Source organism: Lepidothrix coronata, unplaced genomic scaffold (genome assembly GCF_001604755.1).
Source record: "Lepidothrix coronata isolate B3197 unplaced genomic scaffold, Lepidothrix_coronata-1.0 Scaffold181, whole genome shotgun sequence".
Classification (NCBI taxonomy): Eukaryota; Metazoa; Chordata; class Aves; order Passeriformes; family Pipridae; genus Lepidothrix; species Lepidothrix coronata.
Window position 1 is genome coordinate 1,776,373 of NW_016690361.1, and position 27,977 is coordinate 1,804,349.

At 41.2% G+C, this 27,977-nt stretch overlaps 1 protein-coding gene across 4 annotated transcripts; it reads right to left on the minus strand.

The window, feature by feature from the left end:
• Nucleotides 1-575: 575 nt before the first annotated feature.
• On the minus strand, nt 576-27,159 carry CDH17 (cadherin 17). Of its 4 annotated transcripts, none has more exons than XM_017830583.1 (18): nt 27,050-27,159; nt 24,220-24,289; nt 21,373-21,471; nt 20,579-20,716; nt 18,914-19,052; nt 17,550-17,708; nt 16,705-16,904; nt 15,112-15,243; nt 14,127-14,277; nt 13,185-13,400; nt 11,827-11,903; nt 10,338-10,529; nt 8,400-8,644; nt 6,543-6,673; nt 5,388-5,624; nt 3,382-3,498; nt 3,159-3,275; nt 576-1,703 (listed from the first exon to the last, which is right to left on the minus strand). In XM_017830583.1, exons 2-18 carry the CDS (start codon nt 24,262-24,264, stop codon nt 1,597-1,599), a joined length of 2,502 nt encoding a protein of 833 aa, XP_017686072.1. In that variant the 5' UTR covers nt 24,265-24,289; nt 27,050-27,159; the 3' UTR covers nt 576-1,596. The 4 variants fall into 4 exon arrangements, with proteins under 4 accessions (XP_017686072.1, XP_017686073.1, XP_017686074.1 ...); XM_017830584.1 differs by lacking the exon at nt 27,050-27,159 and adding an exon at nt 24,669-24,720; XM_017830585.1 differs by lacking the exon at nt 27,050-27,159 and adding an exon at nt 24,672-24,708.
• Between the last annotated feature and the right edge of the window lie 818 nt (nt 27,160-27,977).

Here is a 27,977-nt window from a genome sequence, read left to right on the forward strand (position 1 = left end):
ACTTATGAAACAGAAAGACAGGTCAAGGAGGTAAAGCAAAGGAGAACCTCTGCACATTTTCCTCATCTTCAGATAAAGCTGTGTGGCTATACACAAGTACAACAACTCCTGAACTTTGGCTCCTTTATTTATAAAACAATATACTAATCCTAATCCCAGGACACACTGACGTAACTGAATGTCATACTTTCCAAATATAATGGATTGCATTCCCATGATAAAATAAATACATTCCAGCAGTGAGCCCCACAGCAAATAACAGAGCTCTAACAGCTGGAGAAGCTGGGGCAAGAGGTACAACAATTGAGTTGTGTTGTTGAAGCCCAAAAGCAAAGTTTTTGCTGGCAGCATTCTAGGAAAACCTATTATAAATGCAATGCTACCAAAAAAGTGCTCTTTTCTTTCTAATTCTATGCTGCATGCAAAAGTTGTTAAAAAATCCTAGGTAAGCAAATACACTCTTTTCCATATGACCTTCTCTTTAATGTTTTCAAAAATAGGTTGTCTTTTTAGTTTAACACAATATTTGTCAGCTTTTATTTATAGCTTAAAAGAAAGACCTCCCGCGAACTGTCACCAAAAACACCCTTCTAAAGGCTTGCTGTCAGGAGAAAGGCTTTCCTTTCCTGAGTGTCATCCTGTGCTCAAGTACATTTTACTGTAACTAGGATAGAAATGCCTCCAGCAATCATTGCATCTTCAATCAGCTAGACACATCACTTGCCTAAGAGCCATTTTTAATTTGTATTACATGAAAATGAGGGTTAAATACAATAGATAACCAAGCAGCAATGGTTTGCTGTCATGTACGCTCTCTTTTTTTAAATTTATTTTATAAAATAAGCAGGCACTAAAAACTTTAAAGAACATTTTTATTCTTATCTAATGTGTAGGGGGCAAGAGCAATATTTGCAGCAGTATGATACAACAGCATATTACCCAAGTCTACATGACTTGGCATGGTTTGTTTTTTTAACTTGGAAACTGTAATGAAAGGCCATGGCACTTTACAAACTTGTTCTACTCTGTGGGTATCAAAAATAAAAAACTGAAATGTCACATAGTTAGTACAAATTCAGCATAATGTAAGCAGGCATGACCCAGGACAGATTACAGATTGCAATATGTTTAGGACCTCCTTTGCTGAGAGTTAGAGAGATTCCTATCATTTTACGGGACATCTTCAAAGGCAGCGCAGGACTTTATTCCTTTATCTGCTTACTGAGATGGAAAGAGACAAGTATGTGCAGGTCAATAAAATGTAGTCCTCTGTAAAGTCCATATTTACTTCAGCTGTCAAACAAAGAAGGATTATCCCATGTTTTGATCCTTGCAGGAGCTCAGCATTTGGTGTTAACACTTCAGTCAAAGCTGATATGCTTATAGTGGCTGCTGCTGAAGACTATATATGTTTTTTGTTTTGTGACTGAATAGTATGACATACAAAAGTGAGACCAAACCCCTGGGAGTCTGCTTTAACATGTTTTTATCCTCAGTTTGTGATAGTAGACTTCTGGGCTTTGGGAGCTGCAAAGTTCTCTTACTCACAACCCAAAGGGCATTTTTGCCACCTTTTGTCACTTGATGAAACAGTCTTTAAGTCAGTCTGTTGAGTTCAGCACTATCTGTTGCATCTTTGGGATGGCTCTTTTCATTTTTCTGTTTGTATTTCATGTGGAAAAATGCGCCCCCTAAAATGGCACCTGAAAAACAGAGAGCATTCATCAGTAAAGGGAAGAGAAAACTTTCTAAAAAGATGTTTCAGCAAGGGCCCTGACATCTGCACTGTAATATCCATGGTGCTTTACCTCTTGAATAGAAACAAACAGCTTTGGGGAATGACCATGAAGCCTTGGACCAATAGTATGAACCCAAGGAGCTGGTGAGCAGGGTCAACTGCCCTGGGGCTCAGAGGCCTTCCCCAGAGAAGAACTTCACCTCTAGGATCTGATCAGATGGCAAAGTGTCTATTTTGGCCTTCCTCTCTTTGAGCAGGGATTTGTCATGTTTGTCATGATAGATGACTGTCCCACTGTAACAGCATTGGTGCAGCCTCACCTTGAGCACAATGTGCTGTTCTGGGCCTCACAACTGAAGAAAGATGTTAAGGAACGGGAATGTGCCCAGAGAACAGAAACAAAGCTGATGAAAGAACTGGAAGGAATGTCCTATGAGAAGTGGCTGAGGACTTTGGGCTTGTCTAGTTTGGAGAAAAGAAGGTTGTAAGGTGACCTCACTGCTCTCTAGAGCTCCATGAGGAGTGGGAAGAGAGGTGCTGAGCTCTTCTCCCTGGTATCCAGGGATAGGACATGTGGGAATGGTTCGAAGCTGCATCACGGGAGGTTGGGATTGGACATTAGGAAGCATTTTTTTTACTGAGAGAGTGGTTAAACACTAGAAAAGGCTTTCTAGAGAGGTGTTCGATGCCCCAAGCCTGTCAACGTTTAAGAGGCAATTGGACAATGCCCTTAAAAATATGCTTTAACTTTTGGTCAGCCCTGAAATGGTCAGGCAATGGGACTAGATGATCATTGTAGCTCCCTTCTAACTGAAATATTCTATTCTATCCTAATACTAAAAAATATTTTGTCTTGTTTTGAAAAAAGTTTTAAGCTACTTGTAAGAACATACCATTCAGTACTGCTTAACAATGTAACTATACTTTGTTCATGTAAATTCCCACAGTTCAGAGTAACTCTCCATATGAATAAGGTAAACCTACAAAGCTGAAATAAATGAATAAAATCATAACTATAAGCTAGGGGTACAGATATTTTAAGTGTGACATCCCTGGAAACTTCAATATTGTCACTCTAATCTGGATGCCCAAGACAAGGCTCCAATCCCTTCCTTGACAAAGAAAAGGCAGTAGGTAACAATGAAGTGACAATATGCTACAAGTGCAGCAGTTTCTTCTGTCCTAGCTGATTGCTATACCATTGTATGTTGACCAAAAAGCACAAAGTAAAGAAAGCTTTTCTTGAGACCAGACACTTAAGTTTTCAGCAATCATGGTACACAATCATGAGATCTCCCCTCTTTCATTCTGCAGCATTCATGACAAAATTTCATCCAACAAGTGAATTAGTGTCAGAAATGCAGCAGCACCGTCATATCTCAGAGATCTGGCTTCAAATCAACCAAGAAAAGTGACTTACCAATGATGAGCAGGACAGCAATTAGAATCCCAATTGCCTGCCCAGCGGTTGGCAAGGAGTGCTCACGCTCTACTTCAATAAAGCACGACATTTCACTTGAACACTTGCAGATGTTTACTGCAAAAAGAAATGCCATAAGGTTAATGAGAAGTTTAGTAGTTACATTTGGTTAGTCATAAATATACCTGCTGTCTTGAAACTAGTAGTTCTGTGCACAGTATACCTTTAAGATGCACCTTGTTTTCCAAAGCTGGCTTTCCATTGTCATTAAGTATTATTGGAACGTTATAAATCTTCTCTTCAAAGTTAGAATGTTTTGGAGAGAGGTAAGCATGAGTAGCTGTAAGTAGGAAATGGGACATTCATGTCAGCATAAGAAAGAAATTTATCTCAACATTCATATCAGTTGCAAATGTGCTTTTTTTAAGGTTGCTTTGCATGTGATGGTAGTTCCTGTTTTTCCCTGTCTTCCAAGGTCTCGTTGGCTTGCAGACATGAATTAAAAAGGGATTATCTAAAAGCCTAGTCTGGCCTTCAGCATAATACTATCACAAAATTTCCTTCCTGATTTCTACGCCAGCCCAAATCTGACATTGGGTAGTGCAACACTGATTGCATCACATCTAAACCAAGAATAGCCCTCTATACTTATAGAGACCAATACCATGTTAAATTGTTCACAAAGTAATTTAGTAGGATGGGCCACCCTTCTAGCTCACTTACACAGTTGCATCTGAGACACTTTAAAATTTGGAAAAGCCTATAACAGCCACTGAGATCAGATCAAAGTTCTACTAATGTCAGGATCATGTTTTTAGATCAAGTGGAGATTGCTAGCATTTTATTTTTTCCTTCAACAATTTTCAGCTCAGGGGCTTCTTGAGCAAGATGTAATTTCTTGCTTTGAACTTGTAGAAAATTTAGACAACATCCTGTGACAGCAAGTTCCAAAGTCAATTAGCTCGTCATTCTATCTGCACGGGAAATAACTCCACAAGCTTCATTTAAGGTTCCTAGGTTTGTATAATGGAAGAGAGGGCAAAGAATGGACCTTTGGCCACCCTGACCGTAGCATTCATGATTTTATAACTCTCTATCATATTTTTTCCCTACTGTCTTCCAAGATAAAAGGTAGTAGCTTACTTTGCTGCTCCTATGCACTTTCTTATATCAGGCTACTCTATAACTCTCATTATCCTTGTTACCCTAAATCTGTTTCCAGTTATACTGCATCTTTGTGGAGATAGAGAGACTATAGAATTCAATATTTGAACAAATCATGGATTTATACAGGGGCATAATGGTGTTCTCTGGTTATCTTCTCTGGTTCTTTCCTAGTAATTCTCAATATTTGATCTGCTTTTCTGAACACTACTGATAAATTGATCTCACGTTTCCGTGAAACCGCTTACAGGTCGCCTTCCTGACTCATAATGGCCAGCTTAGCACCCATGATTTCAAAAGTGAGTTTGTGAGTCTAGGGTCCATTAGCATCTGCTATGTTGTTGTTCAGCCAACTCAGTCTTGCTAGAATGTTCTGAAATTCTTCACACTTGATTCCTACTCCAAAAACTTTGTATAATGAGTAAATTTTGGCTTCTCATAGCATACCCATATGTATTGAATTATGCAGATCCTAGCAAAAAAACCTTTGGAAAATCACACATGAATTCCCTTCACTGCAAGAGCTGACCATTTACTCCAACTCCCGAATTTTAAATTATTATTTATCCTTTCATAACTTGTCCCTTTAACACCATGGCAACCCAATTTTCTCTAGTGGGACACTTCATCAAACACATTTTATGAATTCAGACAGGTTCTATCAGCCAAGCACTTATCCTTGCGTTTATTGCCCCCTTCAAAGAGTTCCATTCTGTTTGTGAGGCACGATTTTGTTTTGCGCAGGAAATGTCAGAAATGTACAGTTTGCAAACTGCTCTGTTTCTTTTTCATCAGTGATGTGTAGTCCTTAAGCACATAGTACATGTCATTCTTACCTGCTTCTCCTCTCACAAGTACTCATGAGATTTTAGCTTGCAACACACTACATGTCATCTCTTGAAAAAAATAATTAATGACTTAGGTGTTCTCAACAACCTAATTTTTTTTCTACATGGAATACTGGATATACAATAACAGGAGTGAAAAGGAATTAAATATTTCTTTATATTTCCCAGAGTACTAAGAGAGTCCCATATCATTGTAAGAGTAGCTGTATTAGCTTACCATTGACTTTTGAGATTTCCCAATTATTTCTTGTATTAATATCATCCGCAAGGGAAAAGGTAAATTTTGAATAAAACCACTGTTCATCAGCATCAGTAGCTTGAATCAGAGTTCTCTCTCCTCCCCTGACCGGGTAGCAGAAGAAAGCAGGATTATCCTTAACTAAATATGGAAGGTTGTCATTCACATCCTGTAAGTGGAGAATCAAGGATGTTCTGGATTTCTGAGCTGCGTTATCTGTAGAGTTTAACAGAATGCAAAGTTACATGGACATCTTGAATTCACATGCTGGGTTGTTGCATTTGCAGCTATTTTAGAGGTACCAATAACTATCAACATGTCCAGAGGACAGAAACAAAGCTGGTGAAAGAGCTGGAAGGAAGTGAAGAGTGTCATTGTGTCTGAAGGTTGCAGAGGCAAGGTCTCAGGAGGACCTGAGGAATTCATGGTAGTTGCCACTTCTTTTTAACAAGTATGGTTTATTTATCACCAGCTCTTGCTTACTTCAGAGCACTAGCAAGGGTAAGGAGGCAGACAGACCATCACATCTAGTAAGTGATCATATCCAAGGTGACCAGTGCTCTTTGGAGGTCTTTTAAGCATGAAACTCCCTAAGTTTTGCACCTCTCTTCTGTATACAGGAAATGCAAGTCAATATTGAAAGATTCTAATGGCTGGGATTAGAAGCCCTAATATATTTCAGAGTTGATAGCATATTAGTTTTATTTATAATAGAATGAAATTCTGTACAAGGCTGCAGGCTACTCTCTAGGTATGTTTTCAGGAAGCCTAAAGATATCTATAAAATCTTTACAGCTATAGAGGAAAAAGTGGCAGAAAATGTTGAAGCTGAAAACACCGAAGAAATTCTAACCCTCTTTATATGTCATGTGGCTCAAGCAAGTATAAGATCACATGGTAGCTAACTTCATGAAAACTGTTTTAATCCTCATTACCTACAGCATCAAGATTTCTTTAAGAAAGTTAAAATCTTAAGAAATATATACTTCTAAGGATATATCATAGGATGCATATCTAAGGATACATGTTCCTGTACTTTTCATGGGTTTAGTCATGGGAGGTATGATAATTCCTCATAAAAGAGTAAGGACAGGTGATTCCTCTGTGTGTATATGTGGTTGTTTCGTCACTTACTCAGCTCTGTTGCAACAACATCTATTGTGTACATTTCTGTTTCTTCTCGATCCAAACGGGAAGCAGTGTATACCTGCCCAGTGATTGAATTAATTCTCAGCCATTTCTTCACATCACCTTCTAAGGAGTATCTTTCGAAAGAAACAGGGAAAAAAAAAAATCACATATGCTATTCTGAAGCAGAAAAAGAATCTGACAAAGCAAACTGATTTTAGCCAAGCAGCTTGGTTACAATTGTACTCAAAGACAGGGTTCTTGGAAAAGTCACAGTACTACAGCCAAGCCGGAGATACAGAAGAAGAGAGTCCAAAATCATCCAGAATAAGAGTGAGAGCAGAACCATGGAAATGCAACCATGTTGTACTCCAGTCTGTGTACTTGCAACTTCACTTTCCTCCTAACTGTGAAACCTGGGGTGTTCCTGAGCTTTTGATCCAAAACTGTGCTTTGTCCCAACCCCATGTCACTCTCTCCTCATTGCATTTCCCATTCCTTGGTTTCGCTGGCGGCACAAGCCAAAGGCTGGGGGGAAGAGGGAGCAGCGCAGTCAGACACCCTATTTTGGATCAGCCAGGGAACAGGATCCCCAGCTAGACTACAGTGGAAATCTGCTGCCTGTCTGGAGAAGCTTGACAGAAGCAATTACCATTGGATAGCCTTGAAACAGACTGTGCTTTAAACATCGCCACATAATTGCCTTTATATCATTGTTTAAAAAAACACCAAGGTCTCTGGGTATTTACTTATACAAATTTAATCATGAATATGCCAGTTAAAGCACAGGCACTTGCTTGAGTAGAAGCAACCTGACCTTCTCACTCAAAGTTTTTGTTCTTTCAGTACCCCTTACATTAGAAACAGCATGCTAACATGCTTGTACATCTTCTACTTTTTATACTTTTTATTTTATGCTCTTTAATCTATTTTTTAGCACAAATGTGGTTTATGTATTTGTGAATATTTGTCATCTGTCTCTGTCATCATCTCCTGGAGCTTCTGGACTATGTGGCTCACTTTCAAACCAGTTTGACAGAAGGCCAAACATGATAAGTTGCCAAAAGTTAGGGGAAAGTAGAAAGCCAGATGAGAAACCTCTGGGAATAAAAATCCACTGGAGGCCTAAGAGTTATATTCTACAACTCTATTAACTACTTGGTGTTTTGCTAAATTTCAGTTAAATTTCGATAACTATTTGTTGATTTGTTCAGCATTCCAGCTGAGAATGGTGCAGCAAGAGCCCCAGATAATTCTCCTATCTGACTCTACTGTGTAAGGTACATTTACACCATGCAACATGGCACAGGAATTGTCTTGTACAGAGCTTTGCATCAGCAGTAGAAGCAAGCTTATTATCTTTGACAGATGGGAAAGAAAACGAATTAATTGTTAACTGCAGACTTGAGGTTGTGTGTTTTGATGGAGAAAAGCCATGTGTGGTTTCCTGTGTGACATGAAGAGCAGCTACTCTCCTAGTGATTCTTAAGGGTACGCAGTATATTCTTCATTCATTTGTTAAAGGCATTATGGGTATGGAAAACCTGTTATTCTCAGACCAGCTCTGCCTTTTTCCTGGAGAAATATATTGGCCTTCTTCCCTAGTGGTTTTCTGTTTCAAGGGCCCCACCGGCTGATGCTTGTCACAGTACAGAGAGAAATCTGGTCAGAAAAGCACTGTCCAGCAGGTGGGTCACTGGCCATCACCCCACCACACCTCTGCTTTCTACTAGGAAACAAGATTTCTGTAAAAAAAAGTAATTTCCTGCATGCCAAATATTGGGCATATTTTCCTCATACCTTCTTTAGAACGATTTTTGAAATACTAAATTCAATGAATTAATTACAGTCACACTTTTTTACCGTACAGAATCCCCCTCAGGATCATAGGCCTCCACAGTCATGACCAGGGTATTGACAGGAACGTCTTCAGACACTTCTCCTATGTAAACTGGCTTGAGGAAAACAGGTGGCTCATCCTCATTTGTTAAGAAAACTTTAAACAAGGTAAGGGAACTTGAGTTGTACTGCACTCCTGGCACCAGCGGTTCGGGGTTTGTGGCATTGATCACCAGGTTGTACACTGGCTTTGTTTCAAAATCAAGAGCCTGGATTAGAAAAAGAAAAAGGTGCTTTAAGCAATGACCCTGCTGCCATGAAGAGCTTCAGTGAGAAACCACAAAGTCCCCCTCTTATCAAGGAGGAGATTGCATCCCAGATACAGACAAAACAAGGGAGAGCTGTCAAGAGAAAAATGACACTGAGAACAGTCAATTTAAATGAAACCATATGCCTGTTTAGGGGTCACCTCAACAACTGCATTTTCTAATAATGTTGCCACCTGCCTAAGTTTAATAACTATATCCTGTTTACAGGACTAGTATTTATAGCTCTGTATGAGAAGGCCTCAAAGGAACTCTGGGTGCCAAAGGTCATGCACGGGTTGTTACACTGCAGAGTTTCTCACAATTGCCTCCTTGGAAAAAAATGACACTGAGGTTGATCCTGAAGATGATCCACCAAACGCTGCATCTGCCTGCCCTTGGCCTGGCCAGCAGCACATGAACTGGTTGCATACAACATGGTACCCCCCTTGGAAAATGAGTGATAAGTTTTCTGGACTGATAGTCCAAGCACCTTAAAAAGGCTAATTTCAAAGGGAGAGCAATTTTGCTATTGAAATTCGTGGACACAACAAAAGCATTCTGCCGCGCCCAAGAAGGGGGGGAGGACCGTGGCACTACACAAGTCCGGGACACGAGGGTGGGGAGCAGGTAGAATGTTTTTTTCACATGTGCACTCCGTCTTTTGTCAGCTCAGGAGGGGAAAGGGCCAGAACACAGGGTGGAGCATGAGACAGGCAAGCGAGGGGACAAACCAAGGTAGGGACAGGGCAAAAAGGGGAGGAACGCAGGCGGAACCAGAGGAGGAAAGGGCAAACGGGGGCTGTCTCCTGTCTGCAGCTTCTCCAGCCAATCAGCAGAGAAACAGGGGAGCAGGGAGGCGAACAGGCCGGGATTTGCCCGGAAGACACAAACTCTGGGGGAACATACAATGTGTGTGTACATAATAACTATAAAGTCTGCATCATAAAGTCCGTTCAATCGCTGTACATATTTTTCCATTTCTGGAATTGTTCCCATTCTGATTCCTGGTCCTCGACAGCATTCCTCATATTCATGTCTCCAGCATTCAGCATATGAGCTGTATCACCCAGTGCAGCACATGCTGACCTTGGCTTTGTTGCAGTCAATGTTTCCCTCAGCAGGAACAAACTGTCTCTCCATCCTGACATTGAGACTTGCTAGCCTCACTTTCACCTCCCATTGCAAAAGCCACCAATGGCCCAGAGCAACAGCAGGGAGGAGAACCTGCCCCATCACCACCCGCCACTACCACCATAGCCTATGGAAGCACTTAACTGGTTTTCTCTTTTCCTATGCAACTGCAAAATCACTCAAATGATGCAATTTTTTGTCTTTATGGTGCAAAAGGACCTACTTTGTTGGCCTTCGTTCTCTGCTGGAGAAGGAGCCAGCAGCCGAGCTGGTGAAGGGAGCTGCTGTTGATGGCTGGGGGTTAGGGGACAGCAAAGGCAGGAGGATAGGTGTGTGTGTGTGTGACCACTTCGCAGGTACAGTGCCTGACCCCAAGAGTGAAGCCTTCTGCAGTCTGCACCATGCTTAAAGTGTCCTCACCCCTCCACTAACCAACACCACTCCCTGCAAATCATCACCAAGGCTGTTACTGTTTATGACAAATAAATAACAGTAAAGGAGAAGAATGAATCCATCTATTCACCTTGTTTATCTTGACGAACCCTCGGTTTGTTTTAGCGTCTGTGTCTATGATGAACGTGTTGTTTGGATCTCCTTCCTTCACTTGGTAGATGATGAGGGAGCTCCCTGTGTCAGGCTCATCTCCATCGTGAGCTTGAATTTCTAATATCACAGTTCCTACTGGGACACTTTCTGCAATGGTCACGTTGTGATACTGAAGAGAGAGAGATCACTGAAACATGATACACCAAGCACCATCTGTGGACAAAAACTTGAGCACTACAACAAGTTTGCAACCCACAAACATGAATGTATTCTAACCCACACCAGCCAAGTGAGGGAGGGAAGTTTTTAGCCACACATTTGTCAAAAGTGATGGGATCTATATTAGTGGGTATACTACTAGTATAGCAACATTCACAATCCTTCACTTCCTCTGTTGTAACCACTTATGTGGTTCATGCAGTGCTCACAGCAGCATGGGCAGCACAGCTCCTCAGTACCCCATGAGCATTCTGGCTACTCCCTGTTAAAAATTTTATTGCTCTGTGCACCATAGACTGTTGCCACATTAGCATCTCAGCTCCATTGACTCTGATTGATGCATGCCCTCATCCAGAAGCTTCATCTTGAGACCAGCTCCAGTACTGAGGCCTTGAGGCGAGGTGTACAACCTGCTATGTAGGCACCTAGTCTGCATGTGACTATTCTCCCATTACCATCAACAGAGACCTGGGCAATGCAGTCAGCAAAGCCCCAAAAGCAACAAAGCTTTCCAAAAAGGATACCTACACTGGATGGGCCAGACAGCTGTCCTGAGCCCACTGCCTGCATTGCCTACAAGAATGGTGGGAGCTTGGACACCTATATGTAGGCACTTCAGCCGCTTCAGTGTCTGCAAGAGAGGCTTGGGCCATCAGCCAGAAGTCACAAGAGGTCTGCAGGTCTCTCTGCCAGATGCCAGCACCTCCACCAGAGGAAAAGGCAAGAGCCTGATGCCCATTCTGGAACTGAGGGCCAGCAGGTATGTGTTTGGGCACGGATCACTGGACTACTATTCCTAGTCAAACCAAACAGGGCCTTTGATTTCCATCCACCTTCTGGCTGTTTTGGGTGCATTAATACTGTGTTTGGAAGGGAACTTGGGCGATGTTAGGTTTTTTCCAATTAGCTATTTAATTAATTTTAAAAGCTTTTCTTTCCCCCTTTTCTTTCAGAATTTACACTTCTGGAATAAACTGCTTTAATAGAATAATTTATTTCTGTACATGTGGTTTTCCACTGAGCAAATCACCTTAAATTTGAGAATTAACTATGAGTGAGTCCCAGTGTTCACTGTTCAGATAGAGCATATATACAGGCTTGCAGCAATACTCTGCCTTTATTTTCAGTAGTGGATTACTCTGTTACTTGTTCTGTAAATGGTTAGTTTCCCATTTACATTCTACAGACATTGAACATACACTCAAACAATTGTCAAAAGCATCCAAAACAATGTTAAAAATACTCACATCTGATTTTTCAAAGATGGGAATTTGATCATTGATGTCAATGACATGTACTTCCACGTCACAGATTGTTTCAAATGCTGCATGGAAGAGACAAACAATGTCACAGCAGCCCCTCTGCCAAAAATAACTTTCCTCCAAAACGGTTCACTGTGAGCAAAAGTGAGCACTGTCAGATTGCCCAATCCAAGCAAAGTCCTGCCGTTATAAGAAGCACTTGATCTCAAATATCTCTTGGTCACTGATGACCTCACTCTATCTTACCATTTACCTTTCCAATTTCTTGAGCATCGTCCCATCCTGCTTCATTTTATGTCCTTTACTTTTTAAACCATACCCCTTTACCAGGATGATGATAGCTGTGAATTGTGTGAGCTTTCTCAGTATCACTTTTGTGTGTCAAAAAGTGAGTCCTGGGTTGTTATGCTACCTTGTCCTGTTGGCAGGCCATCAGGCAGCACCCTCATTTTTGTTACAGCCAGACTTAAACTTCAAATCTGTGTAAATCTAAGCACTACCTGAGCAGAGGGCATCCATAGCAAAGGAGGGTTGTGGGTTTAAAGCATAAAATGTCTGGTCATGTGCTGTTCATATGTAGCTGGATTTTAGTGTTTTACAGATGTGCTTCATGAGCTGAAAGTTAAGGAATATTCTAAGTAAACTCTTTGGATGAAATCTCAATAAGCATCCAAAACAAATCACCAGCTTTTCCCTCTGCAAGGTTTTCTATCTTCTGCCTAAATGATGCTATTTCATTTACAGACATGTCACACTTCTTTCTTTACATGCCAGTTCCTCCATCTATAAGTTTTGCTTAGCTATAAAGACTCCAGCACAAAGCTTTAAGCTTTAGCATGGCGTTCAATTTCTTTTCCATTCAGTGAACCACAAACAACTCTTGGGAACTTACATAATGGACAAGATTCTTTTCAAAGTTTAATTTCAGCTCTTAATGTTCTCAAATACGTTATCTGGACTGCTGAGCAGCTGTGTTTAATTTCTTGATTTTTTTTTCACTAAGTCCCTTTGAAAGATTTTGGGGGAAAATCACAATCATGATCTCTTCATTTTTTTTACCATGTGGAAGGAAATCTCTCACTGGAGAACTTATTAACAAGCTTCCCAATTTAGCCACACTCTGACCTAGAGCTGGTTTCCTTTCATGCTTGCACTATGAATCATGATTAACTGCCCTGTGTCTCAAGAATGAGGCAAGTACCACACCAGAGCAAGACAGTTTTCAATGCTACTGCCCGTGCAGTGAATCTTCCGTGTCTCTTCTCACATCCCTTGGACACTGAGCATGGGGGATGCCAGTGTCAACAGAGCTGTTCCAGTGTTTAACAGCAGGCATTACATACCTCCATCTGTCACCAGCACCTCCAACGAATAATTGGATGCATAGAACTTGCTTAAGGAACGACCAGTTAACTGCAAAACCCCGGTGTCTTGCTGAACATAGAACAAATTGCTTGTGGGAACTTCAGGAACCTGACTTTTGATTTTGAACCGCAGGCGAGAGTTAAGGGTGTTCTCCTCATCCATGTCTGTAGCAAACAGGGTGCCAATATTGCTTCCTGTGGCAGAGTAGACACCAGAGTCAGGCAGATAATGCAGTGGTCCTGTTTCTCCACAGAGGTATACACTGGCAACAGTGATACCAATGCAAAGAGTAGAGGGTCAGTAAAAATAAAACTGCATGGAAAACATTGTGACAGACACAATAATTTCACTTCTGGGAGTTTTTCTTTTAACATCTCAACCTACTGTTTTAGGGTTGGGGCAGTCCAGAAGGACTGGGCCACGTATTTTGATCAGAAGAAGTGGCTATAACAACAGGCACTTCAGTCCTGAAACCAAATAACTGATGTGAAGATTTAGGGACAGATTTGGGTAATGGTCCACTGAAGTAAAGTCATTGGGGAGTATCTGGACAAGGGAAAATGGTCTCATACCCCTTTTAGAGCATTATTTCTTGTATTAGTAATAAAAGGGGTGTTTTTCTTTTTACACTCTAAGCAGTTGTCCAAAACTGTGACTGCGAGAAAATGCAATTTTATGTTTTAAATGGAACACCATTTTTGTAGTAGGTGTCTTGGGTCTGCTCTTCTCCGGTTATTGAAATCCTTTCCACATAAAATATTGAAGTGAAAACAACAGGGTTATTTGCACGGGAAAACATTTGTCTAGGAGACCTACATTTTACTCTTTGGGATCAGAATTTCTACCTTCATTTGCACTCAGCTGGAAACAATAACAGGACTAGAATGATGTGTATAAATTAATAGAAGCTGTTTTCTTACCTCCAACTTCATTTTCTTGAACTTCAATTACAGTGAGGGCCTGCTTGCACACAGGGGGATTGTCATTAATGTCTTCCACAATAACATGAATTTGCAAAGGCTTGTCCGTCAATTCTCCCTGGTTGTCTTTTGAGACCACAAAGAACGTATACTGCAATAAGAATAGCATGATTAGATTTTTTTTAATGTCCACTGTGATGATACTTTACATTTAAATATGTAACTAGAGAAGCGTTCCACGCAAATGAAGTGTCCTCTCATAAGTGTGTTCAGTATTTTCATTCTGTCAGAACTCTTCCATTACCTCTCAGTGCCTGAGGTCTGAGTTCTCAAAAGAATTTAAAATTCCTTGACTGCACTCTGGCCCTGCTCTTGCAAAAATTCAAGAAAAGCGGGAATAACTCCTTTTTGTCACTTTGCAAATTCATCTGCTACACCTGGAGGTAGAATTTCTCCAGCATATCTGATCTCTGGCCTATTCTGTGCCCAAATTTCCTCCAAGAACAAAAGGGAACAGAGGGTTTTCTGTCTAAAAGACCTCCAGATGGGAAACTTCAAGGTAACTTTACAGTTGCAATTCAAAGTTAAACTCTGCTTCTGGTGTGGAGAGATCTCTGAGGCTCCTGGGGTCTGAAGCAGTTCTGAAACATCCAAATCTTCTGCCCTCCACAAATGCCACCACCTATCTCTTGCTTATGCACCTACAATCCTGCCATAGGTGATCCATGTTGTACATTGTATATATGCTGTAGGCAGTGATTGCTACCGCCAGCTCAGAGGCAGGGTAACAACCTGAAGGCTGTTTACAATGTTGCACTTTCATATATATCAAGTCATTCCCAAACAGAAGTGGCAAGAAACAAAGCTTTTATTCATTTTCCCCCCTCTGTCCTTTCTATTGAGCTTTCTCATATTTACTCCCATACCAATAATCACTTTCCAGCTATGATCTTTCACATCAGTGAGGTTTTATGTGTTTACTCACAGTATCCTTTTCTTCCCTGTCCAATGGCTTGGTCACATAAATAACCCCATCCTGACTGATGGAAAATGGGAGCCTGGGCAGCTTTTCTTTTTCAAAAATGTCATAAGTTACATTTGGCTCATTTGACTGCACCTAAAAGAAACCAAAAAAATAAGTCAGGATACGAAGTCAGAAGTGCAGACTGAGATTTAACAGGTATCATTTCTGGACCACAAACAGAAAAGATTGCATTCCTGTTAGTTTCATAAGCCAGAAAAATAACATTTTGGCAGGCTCCTGGGATGAACTGCAGAAAATCAGACTGATAATCCACCTCTGCTCTCTGAATTGTGTGGTGAAGCCATCGTACCCCAGTTTCTCCAGCCGTCCAGATAGGCTACAACACTTATTTTTTTATGGAAGGGTTTTGTGATATGGACCTAAATTGACACTAATTTATTCCATCTCCTTACACTGGCTCTTCCTGCCTGTTGTTTTGGTTTATGTAATTCAGAGAAGTGAAACAACAAAACAATTATCTGGTACCTATCTGCACATAGGTGTGTGCACACTCTTTGCACGCATCAAAGTCTGTGATGAAGAATCTTTACTGGAGTGCTGCAGATTTAAAATTAAATAAGTACACAGACTGTCAAATTAATGAAGGACTCAGTATTACTATTTATGTTTCATACTATAAAGCAGCAACTGCATTTCATTTTTCCCTGGGCAGAATCAACATGTCATTGACTGCCACATGAAATTTGTATACAAGTGACCCCCGAAAGGATGCACCACTGCATGGTAATCTTTCTTCCATGTGTTTTCAGTCTGGACTTCCTTGGTCTGTCACTGAGACTAGTGAGAATAGCATCGAGTCAATTACTCTTGCAAACAGGACCCAGGGAATCCTGCCATGTTCGAGGGATGACGGCATTGAGGGTGTCAGTGCCAAGGCATTTTTCAAAGACAAATATTTCTGAAAGGCTCTTGGCCTGTTAGTTAATATGTACTGATTGTATGCATTGCTATTGGTCTGCAGTTATCAGCAAAATATTTTGTGTTTGCACTGGGAAAAGAGGAATACCATGGGAATGCAGGATGTGAAGGAGGATGTTTCAGTCCTCCCTAGGTACTTTTGATGTAGCAGGTGTGCTACATGATACAAAACTGGTCACATAAGGTGTCCCTGATTGCGGGGGACTGCCCACAGCAGGGCTGTTATGGAGCTTCTCCCCTGCCAAGCTCTTCTGCAGCTGGAAGAATCTAACCTCAAAATAACCTTCAACAGACTAACTCTTGATTTGCCCAAAGCCTGGAGGACCCATGACTGGACTTTGCATCTAAACTGAAGGGCAAAGTCCAATCACTTTAATGTTTGTATTGACTGTACCTGGGTCACCTTCAAATTGTTAACTTTCCTACTAAAAATAAGTCAATGAGACCTGCACTAACAATCATTTCCAAAGGATACCATATGAAAAATAACTGGGAGGTGTTGAAGTCCTTCTGAAGAGCCCAATGTTGAATGCAGTGGGGGAATCTTCCCAGTTAGCTGGGAGGAAACGACTCTGTGGCACCAAGAAGTGCAGGGAGTGTGGCCAAGGAGCCTACCTGGCTGATGTTGACAGGATGGACCTGGGTTGAGTTTTCTTGGATGCGGATAGTGGGGGGAGCTTTCCACAGGCTCTCCTTCACATGGATGATCACATCGGCACTGCTGGTGAAAGCATTTGTTGACATTCCTGCCATGTCCTTCACGGAAACAACAAGTGTGAAGGTGTCCTGCTTTTGAGGATCTAAGTAATAAGAGCCTAGAGACAGAGCAAAGAGCCAAGTGAAACGATGCAGAGGCTGTAGGGATGTTTCGTATCCTCGTTGCCTCCTTCATGCACTGTTTCTTTATTTGCTTCAGACTCACTCCTTAGATGGTCCTCTGTGACAAATCTCAGCAAGCAGTTTCTCTGAATGACGCAGCACAGCATCACGTAGATGTAATCCTATGAGACCTCTGTGCTGTGGTCTCATATTGTGCAGATGCCCTTACTCCAGTTAAGCACTTGTTCAGCCCAGCAGAAGAGACAGGCATTTCTAAATCATTGCAATTTAGTTGGGATCACATGGCTGGCTGAGTTTCCTCTGCATTTTTCGTGTTACTGCTTTTGGTTCTCTAGATTTCAAGGAAGAGAATTAATCCCAAAATATGACATAGTGTAGTCCTGTGAGCCAGAGGATCTATTTCTCTTCTCAGTGTACTTTTAGATCCCAATATACATTTCTGCTAACTTCTCTTGGATTTGGTGGGACACAAAACAAGTTCCCCAAAACCAGGGGCTCAGTGGAGTGTGTTCCACTGACTACATTTATTCAGAATGTAACATCAGACCTGTGTTGTTTTGTTCCTATGTACACCCTGGAACTCATGCTTGCTCTTTGAAAACAAGAATCTTTTTACATACCCGTCCTACTCGGTGAGATAGCTCCTGTTACATTATCGATCTGGAAAAGCATTTCTTTATAAGGGTTGGGAAAATGATGGAGAATGCTGTACGTCAGCTGTGCATGGGGAGTTGCAGGATTATCGCGGTCAGTGGCGTGGACATACATGAAGGGTTTGCCTATTTGGATTAGAGAAGAAAAAGTGGTAAGAGAAGAGACTGAAAGCTCAACATATAGTCCATTCAAGGCAGAGCTCTCAAGCCAGAAAGGCAGCTTATGGGGAAGTGCCATTGATTCATATTTCATCTCTCATGGGAAGCCATGACTGTGTGTAGAGATCACACTGACTGTATGTCATCCCACAGGTCCCCTCCTCCCATCTCCACCAGTAGGATCACAGTAGATGTGAAGACCAGTAGATGAAGAAGGTGACAGAGTTAAATCAGCAGAGAGCTATCTACCACATAAGAGTGCCTGAAGCCAGAATGCAGCTCACTGGTATCTCTCTTTTAAGGACACTTTGCAGTTCTTACACAAATCAGTTCAACCCAAAGCACCTCGATAAAAGTGACCTACAGCTGTGACACAGTTTTAATTAAAGGAACAATTATACAGTGAAAAAAATATAGAAATACATGGTAATGTAACTCAAATTTTACCTTTGAGCACCAATGTAAATTTCAAAATATTTCTGACTTGGATGCAGTTAAGAACACAGTAATATATTTCAGAATGATTTTCTGATCCCACAGAGGTTTATATGCATATTCTTTAGTGAAAGTTTCTTCTTGTGTCCGTAGTCACAGTGATAACAGCAGTATGAGTCTTTTGCTTCATTTCCAAGATGAAACTGCTCTTTGATATTTTCCTGACTTATGGACTGGATCACTGCAATCCATAATCTAAGACTCTCTTCTAAATACTAAGGTTCAGTCCATGTTCTGAGAAGCATCAGTTACAGAAAACACGTACCCCATATGTACCCTGGCATTTTATTTCGCTGATGTGCAAAGAGTTACATATTTTTAGCATTCTCTTTCTGTGTAGTCTTAGGCAAACTTTAAACTTTAAACTCCTTCTAGCAGAGGAGTTTTTTTCAGTGCAATGGAGAAACCAGTCATATTTGCCTGCTAAGTGATACTTGCAAAGCAATAAGTACTATGAAATATTTTTGATTACACTCATCTCTTTGCACTACATAGTGGTGACCTCTTTGCCTTTTTATCATATTTATACAGGTTTTCATCCTTATTTTGTACAGTCCTGTGGGAAATTACTGTGAAGGTAATTTTGTAGCTTGTTGAAATATAGCACCCACTTTATCTTCCTGTTTATCTTACCTACCTTCCTATAAACTATAATATTTAATTATTAAGATAATTACCTGGACGAGAGTTCTGCCTCACTACTCCAGCATATGTTATCTGGTCAAATTCTGGTGGGTTGTCATTGATGTCCTCCACATATATTGTAACAGCATATGGACCTTTCACTACATTTCCATTTGCATCCACACTTTCCACCTGATTTCAAAAAAGAAGCAACAGCAAGGAAATATTGTCATGTAGGTAAATTAAAAGTCATAAATTAACATAAGGATGTCAAATGTCAAGTCATTCCTACTGTGACACAGGTCTGGTGAGAGTCATCACTGGGTAGCTCCCTCTACAAGGACAAATTTGCCACTGTAGCTCACCGGCAATAATTTGCCACAGTATATAATGCCAACAAAACAAAAGAACCCACTCGTGCTTCTGATGGCACTTTTCAGAGGACAATTTCTCACTTCCAGGCTTAGTAGACAACTTGTATTTTTGCACAGCTCAGAATTTATGTCTTTCTTTAAACAGAAACATATACTTCCTGAAGAACAAGTAGAAAACCCAACGTGATATAGCATTTATAAATAATTGCTATTATAAATATCAACTAGGTAAATAGGCTGATCTAAAGGTTAGTAAAGAAAAATTAATTCTTATTTTTAATGACTTTTTTTTCCAACAATTTGGCTTCTTATTCTCCAGCATTCTTCGATTTTAAAGCACCAAGTATATACTACATCTGTCAGACTTTATTTTATTTGCACATAGTAGACAAAATCATGATTATTTATGCCTAAACAAGCATAATTTTTTAGTTCTGTCATCACTTCTTGTCTATAAATGATTCACATGCTTAGGATTAATGTCTGGAGCTAGAAAATTGTCCTCTCTAATTCCAATCCAAGGGTGCTTTAGAGCTGAGAACTTGAAACCATTAAACCTGAAGTGTTAGACTTTAGAAAGAAAGCTAAGGTTAGCTAAAAAATCATCATGTACTTTGTCTGTTCAGATACTGATCCTCTCATGGTCATTTTCTTCTCAGCTGCTAGTGCCTCAGAAAAAAACACCACCATTTTTGACATAGAATAACAGCACAAGGCTATACTGAGACCAAAAGACTGCTTATCCGCTGTCCCACACCCAACAGTGTTTACAATGAGATCCTTATGAAAAGGGTACAATAGCAGGACAAGCATACAAAGCTTTTTCCTTTAATAGACTCCAACATGTGCAAAACAGCTCTCTGTTGTTATCTAACATAGGTTAGATCTGTGTCTCTCTGTCTAAATGTCTTTTACTCACACAATTTGTTACCATGCAGATTATAGCCTTCCTAAATAGATTACAATAGTTTATTTTCCCACTCCAGACATGGAATTCACCGTATCAGTCTTCAGGGATAACAAACAAAACTCATTCATGAGGCCAGATTTCACTTCCAGTCAAGTATTCCCATATTTTAAGAGAGTTAAAGGACTGATGTTGGCATCAGGATAACTTTTGTTTCTCAACACAGCTTTCCTCAGCTAAGGAGCATTTTCCTGTGCAGCCTTTCAGAACTATGAAACCATGTGTCTTCCAGCAAAGCTCAGTGTTAAAAGTGAAAATGCTGTCTGTAAACATAGACAAAATAAAGAATTGGAAATTTCAACAGTTTTCTACTAACTTCAGGTTTACCAAAAGAGAGTGAATTTACTCTCTCTTTCTGATTTTCGTTGAGTCTTTACCTGCAGCCAGTGCACGGGTTTGGTCTCCCAGTCCAGAGACCCATTGAGATACAGGATGCCGTTCTCCGGTGCAATGCCTATTATTCCATCTTTATCACCAGACAATCTGAATTTCACAGCAGGTGGCTCAGATGTGAACTAAAATGGAAAAAAATCAGAGGGAAAATCATCCTTTTTCAACGTTTTCACCATAATAAAAGTCATTCCATGCTTTTGTGACTTTTAAAATCTATTGCCAGAAGTGTGTTTGGCTGGGAGAATGATATTCTGAGAGTCTGCTCAAACAAATCTGCTCTTTTCTGATCCTCAACAGAGGAATTTTCACATTATTTCCTTAATGCTGCAAGAAATCCCAACTGTAGTTTGTTTCCAAAGCAAACGTCTGCTTAGGACAGGGTTTTGTCTGAGCACGAGAATGGAAAAATGTGACACACATTCTCCATTTGCCTAGAAGCTGGATCTGTCCTCTGGTTATGGCTTTGGGAAGAAGAAAACCTCAGAGTCAAAGGAAAATTATGACACAAGTTACATGGAAACCCATTCCCTAGGAATGCTGATTTTATTAATCCCCGTCTTAGGATATCCTCTTAAAAATGTGTTTCATAGAGGGAGTTGTCTCCTGTTGTTTGCATGTAGACTCTTGAATTCCCAGAGAGAGGAATTAAAAATTAATTTCAGATCCTCTTGGGGGATTGTTCTTCCCACCAACACAGATGACAACACTCCATATGTGGTCTCTGAGTGCAGGCTATGGGGGTTTTGACCAGAGTGGATAACAAGAGACACTTGATTACCTGGTAAAGGATGCGCACACCCCCTCCTTCTGGAATAGAGAAATTCATGTCCTTCAGAGGCCCAGTTACATGAAGGTCCCCCAGATTAAGGCACATAGCCTGTGAGAGAGAGAGAAAAGTATAGAGGAAAACAGCTGAGGGTTGTCTGCTGTCACCATGCACAAACAGCAGCTTTCCGTTACTGAGCTTCTTGCGAGTTATTTTGCTATAGTATAAAAGCAGAGACTCTTGCTGGTTTGCACTGAACATCTCCAGGTTCTTTAGTGCACATCCATATTTAAAAGCAGTGTTATTTATTAATTAATTTGAGAACAAACACCTGCCCCCTGCCCTTTTCTAACCACTACATAATTAAATGGGATTTGATCTACCTTCAACAGCAAACAGAAGCAGCAGAGATGAATGTAGACTGAGACCAAAAGAAAGTTTAGAAAATTGTTGCTGTATCACCTCTGTGTCCCCAGCAGGACCATCTATGTCCCATCTAGGAGTCAAAAGGTCTTGTGACAACTAATATGTCTGGAGGCCCAATGCCACACCTGGGGATGGGGAGGAATAGGGACTGCACCCCTCATAATTTCCTCAGTAATTCAAATCTTTTTTTGTAAGGGAACAAGGTGGACCTCTCTGGGTCCCCTACCTCATCACCCTCAGTGCCATAGCCATCTGGACCAGTCACTAGAGCCCTGTGCCTTCACATCAGTTGCATATGAGTGCAAGCCACAGACAGAGCAAACGTGTCCTCCTGATCTTTGTCTTCTACCTGATGGCAAAAATGCCATATAGTTCTGTCTCAACCTCTGTCTTTTTCTTAATGTCTGGCAATATCTTCACATCATGTTTTTTTCTGCTGATTTTTTAATGAGTGTTATAACCACCACTTCCTAGTGCCCCAAGACCACCAGACACACTTCTGCCCTAATGTTTCAGGGTTGTTCCTTTTTTCAAACAAAAAAGTTAAAGTGAAAATGAGCCTCCAAGGGCAGCCCTTGCACACAAGACAATTCAGGTGTGGTTCAGATAATCTACCTGTTTCTCCAAAAGCAAGACCAAACTCCCCTGAATACCTACTCTTCACTCCCTGTCTTGCCAATGCTGAGAATCTGCCTTCCAGAATTAGGGCTCCATCATTTGGCTGCACAGGTAAAATTCCCTTTCTTCCAGAGTAAAAATTACTTTATTACGCTTTACACATTTAGAGTCCCAGGGCCACCCTGTCCAACAGCCCATGGAGTTGAGCTCTGGGAGTGCGTGTTCTCTGCTGCATGACTTTTCCCCTGGATTTGGTCCTATTACTGCTGGGACAGCTATTCAGCCTCTCACAGAAAAGCACAGTCTACATACTACCAAGGGAAAACTTAATTCTGCCTATGAAAAAAACATAGCTAAGTTCAGCACAATTTACCCTAAAGCACTGCTCTGTGTGTGTGTGTCACAAGTGGTGTTTCAATAAAGCCAGATTCTCCTTAATAATAGCCAGAGATGCTGCCTTCCTCGCCTACAAGGGTTTGTGACTCCCTTTGCCAACAGGAAAAGCAGAGTACTGTGAGAGATGGAGAAGGAGGGGGAGGGATGCTAGTGAATTCTAGTGTCAAAAGAAAAATATGAAAAAAAGCCATCTAATAGTTACACATCCAGGAAAGAGTAGTTACAGCTTCCTTTTACTATTTTTGCTAAATGCCGACTGCTGGTCTCTGCCACAGACATGATAACAGGACCCTGAATCTGACCTGCTAAGGCTGTTCCCCTGTCACAGAAGTGAGCACTGCCTGCAGGCGTTTATCAGGGCCATTTTGTGGACAGATTTTGCTTGATCCTGTTCCTTGCCATGAAGGAACAAAGGCTGATGCTATAAAACCCAATGAGTTCAAAGTGCAGTCTGTGAAGCAAGTAAGAGATACCGCCTCTCTCGATTAAAATTATTTTATGTGGACCATAAATATTTTCAAACTTATGTCTATAACATGAATCACTACTCAGGAGTGAAAGGGAAAAGACACTTTACTCCTTGGTCCATATCCAGTGGCATCCCTTCTGAAGATGGCTATAATGCCTGCGGAGTGGCTGCATGGGGGGCTCAGCGCTGCCATGGGCAGCAGCTTTTGCAATAAGAAGGAAAAAGGAGGTGCTCACTACGGTACATCAGTCCCAGCCCTCAAGGTGTCCATATTCTAAGGCATTTTTTACTGAACTTGAATTTTACTCTTTTTTTAAACCTTTTCTGTTAATTTTGATTGTGAAGTAGAAGCCACCACTGCTGTAGCCTTTACAAACATCATTAGATCTATTGAATTTAATACATGAGGTCCATAAATAACATAATTAATGTATTTCAGTTCCAGAAAATCCTCTGAAAAGGGATTCACATAGACAGAAAAATGAGGATACATAATTAATGTGCACAGTTTAAACTATGTGCCATTATAAGTCTTAGAATACATTTAATATGTCATCACACGTATGGATTATAATACAGAACACATGATACAGATGTCTTCACTGTTTGGTGATTTATTCCAGTATTTTTAAATCTTTTCAAGTATGAAATCCAGTTTCTGGAAACAGTGATATCTAAAGATGAAGCACAAGAGGCAAAATAGGTAAATTGGTGCCTTTCGGGCTTTTTAAAGCTTTTTTTGGTAATGATTGAGATGTCTTCTTAGCTTTCGGCCATGAGATTACACACACATTTTGGGGCCCCCCTCCCACACCCAGAGTTATAGCCCCTCTTCTGGCACAACTGCCAGCCTAACCTGCAGGCTGGCATACCCCATGGATTAGAGTTCAGAGGCTCACAGGTAACCTTTGCCATTTGCTCCAGATAAACAAAGAAAACCTGTAACTCACCGAGTGAATGACAAGCAGAAATTGAAGTCCACACAGCTTAAGCATACTGGAATATGCTTTGCTTCAGGTCCTGCAAAGAAGAGATGACAGTCACTTTAAAGTCATAGAGTTGGCCCAGTCTATTTGCAAACTAAGGCAACAGCTGAGCTTTCCTGAAGCTGCAGGGAGAGAGCTGAGGAGTGAGCTCTGAAGGACCAGGGGCAGCTCTGCCCATGGGAGGCAAGATCGCTGGTGTTCCAGGCTGTCCAGGAAGCCTGTGCCCATCAGACCTGTGCTCAATGGTGCAAGAGGGGCCACATGTTGTGAGACCCCCAAAGAGCTGTCAGAGATTGAACCCAGTACACAAATTTAAGCCATGCAACCTCATTGTTACAATGATTCTGTCACGCAAGCCCCATTTTCATTTCCCCTTTGCTGAACACAACAACATGTTCAGAGAAAAACACAACCACAATAAGATGAAAGTCTTTCAGGGACCACTCTTAAGGTATCTGTCTTCTGGTTCCTAAAAAACAACTGTTTGCTTCAACTTGCAGATGCAGAGGAAGCCTAAGGTTATCTGCATCCCTTAAAACAACACAGTTACTGGAAATGAAATTTCCAAGTCCAATGAGCATTTGTCTGCCTCAAATTTCAGAGAACTGCTGAGCACACACTTCCACGACTTGTGTTACATCCTCCTGAAAACTAGATGGGTTTCTCACAATGAAATCCTACTTTCTCACTACTTCTAGATTTTAACAAAGAAGAAGAGGCTGTTTCTGAAGAAAGGTGAAGCTGATGTACTGTGCTGCCATCTTCAGTGGTGCTCCATGTTATGTGGCTCACACCTAACAGTGGGAGTGGGTTGCTTCAGCTGGATACAGCATGTTCCTAATAATGCCAAGGTCGAGGGTTCAATCCCCATACAAGGCCATTCACTTAAGAGTTGGGCTTGATGGTCTTTGTGGGTCCCTTCCAACTCAGAATATTCTGTGAATATCCTTCAGCCACCACAGCTCTGTCCCATGGAGCCTCCCAGGGAGAAGAACACAGTGTGGAGGCACAGCTCCCTTCAGATACCTTTCTGCTTGGGCTTCCCATCATGCTGTTTTCTTCCCCCTCCTTTTCTTTCCTCAGTGGCTGACCCAAAAGGGGACCTGTACATATAGAAACCACTGCCCACATCGCTGTTCTCTCTAGCACTCATTCTAGGACATGCTACAGGACTTTATCTTCCAGATCCCGTTCTAAGCAGGGTTATATATGTGTGCAATTACACCCTTTGAAATTGCTAGGCTCTTTCCTTGGGCTGGAGCTAAATGTGTGAGTACTGGAAGAAAATAATATGACACTCCTTTGAAAATGGAAGTGACCAGGAAAATGATTAAATTTATCAGGAAACGAATGCTGAAGTTGAGCTCCCTGTAGCTGCCTGGCAGGGATGCCTGTCGAGCAGGCCCCTCACTGCCCTCCTGAAGCCAGAGGAGGTGGCACAGGCAGGGCAGAGAGAAGGAGAAGACGCTTTGAAGCCCCTGGAAGGACACTTTGAGCCAGGACTGCTGCTGCTATTTCAGTTAGATAGTCAATGAAAATTCTTTCAATTTCTCTGCCTGTACAACAGCCTCTCCACTCCCCTCTTGTCGCTCTCTTCTGAATACATTGGCCAGTTTCAGCTGCACTTAATAGCAAAAAACTCATTCGTTACTAATTTGGGGAGAGCCAGGTGGGACAGAGGACCCAAGGCGTAAGGCTGCATTTTGTGCCCAGCGTGTGCCTGGCAAGGGAGGCACAGCTGTACATGCCCCTTGGCCAGCCAGCAGTGGAGGGACACCAGGAAGCTAAAAGTACTGGCGGAGGCCAGCAGTGGATAGGAGAAAAGGGTATGGGGTGGTCTGGGATACCACGGTCTGCATTAAGGGAAAAGAGAAGGAGCAAGGCCTACTACGGAGAGGAGAAAGTTTGAGGAAGGGACACATGCAGCCTTACTAGAGGGGTCAGAAAATGCTGGAAAATGCACTCCTTCATGTGGCTGCCCTGCAGCACTGTGTCACAGCCGGGTTCTTCTGTCCAGATCCAACTATGAAATGCAACAGTGGAAATACAGCCATTTCATAGTTTGCATGATGAGTGCCTTTGCTGTTTCCTTCTCTTTGAACATAAACATCCTTTCCTTATGTCATGCCATTTGAAGTGCCTGAAGATTACCCCTTGAACATTAATTTTTGGCTGGAAACTCTTACCAAGTCTGATGAAGCTTTGCCCTGCCAAGGACCAAAGACCCAAAATGCATACTCCTCTGTCACTCAGAGTTTCAGTATATATAGATTCATACAAAAGTTTTCAGTAATAGGCAGTTTCAGAATTAGAATAATATCAGCTCAACTAAATGCAGCCTGGAGTTTGGCTGAGGATTGGAGCTATATTTTCTCCTTCATTTCTTAGCTTCATCTCAGTACTATATCCCTAATAATTCCTTATGGTTCTCATGACTGAACAGAAATCTCTAGGATAACCATCACAGAAACATCCCAGTGACTTTCAATAATAAACATTCAGAGAACAAAGAATATTCCCCGAGGTTAAAGATCAGTAACAATCACAAGTATTTGGTTCCATGGAAAAAAATACTATTTTCTTTAGTTGATTGATTTCAGATGTTCAAATTCAGCAAAGAGAAAACAGAGGAAATCAATCCAAATCAAATACAAACCAGACTAAGCCTTAGCACAGCAGTCATCCATTTCACGGGGACAACTGAGTTCCTAACAGTGTCTGAAAATCCTTTAACAAAACCCTTGTTTCAGCTTTTAAAATCTTTCTGTTAAGTAGCAGTTAGATCATCCCTTACCTGCGACATGAAAAGCTTATTTTGTTCTAAAAATGCTTCTTTCTTTCAGCTGTGGGAATCACCTTTGCACAGGTTGGCAGTGTCTGTCTGTGCTTATCCACACAGTTTATAGTTCTTCGGACTTGCCTATAGAGATTTCGCAGCTCAAACATTAACTGCATGGAGAATTATTGATACTAATGACTAGGTGTGGTATGAAACAGCAGCCCTGTAAGGAAGCAGTGTAGCTCCAAGGTAATTTGCAGCCTTCAATATTTTTAGGTCCTTTGCAATTTTCTTTCTGAAGTAATTATTTTCAGTGGGGCTGTGAGAAATGAACACTCAGGGCGTGGGTTGGAGCTCCAGTGGGTAAGTTAGCCTTTCTGTAGAAGAGGAGGTGGAGAGGACAGGGCATGGGCCTTGGTTGGAGAACATGTTTGCTACTTTCCCAGCTACAGAAATAATTTGTGTTCAGAAGACAATAATTTGGACATAAAGGTGGCTTGTTTTCACAGCAGATCTGTGCATGGGGAGAAACCAGCCTAGTTATGAGAATAATTTGTTAGTTCTCAACTCAAAAAGTTCAAATTCTGTCTGAGCTCAACCACAGATTTACTTCAGGTAGCTTTGGGCAAATCGCTCCATTCGCCCTTTTCCAGATACTCATCTCATAGTGGATGTAATCCTTCCTTTCTCTCAAGTGTCATCTTTCATGTCTCTTTAGGTTTACAGCCTTTCAAGAGAACCAGTTCCCACTAGTCTCTGTATTTTGACACCTGCAGTAAAGGGAACTGAAATCAGCTGGCCCATAAAGAGCTATGGTAAAACAAATAAAAAATAAAATATATTTGGTAAGAAAACATTTGTGCAGCACATTATTTTCTGAATTATGCATCTAAAGAAAGAAGTGTTTAAAATCAATTGCAGCTCAAAGGTGTACAGTTCTGGG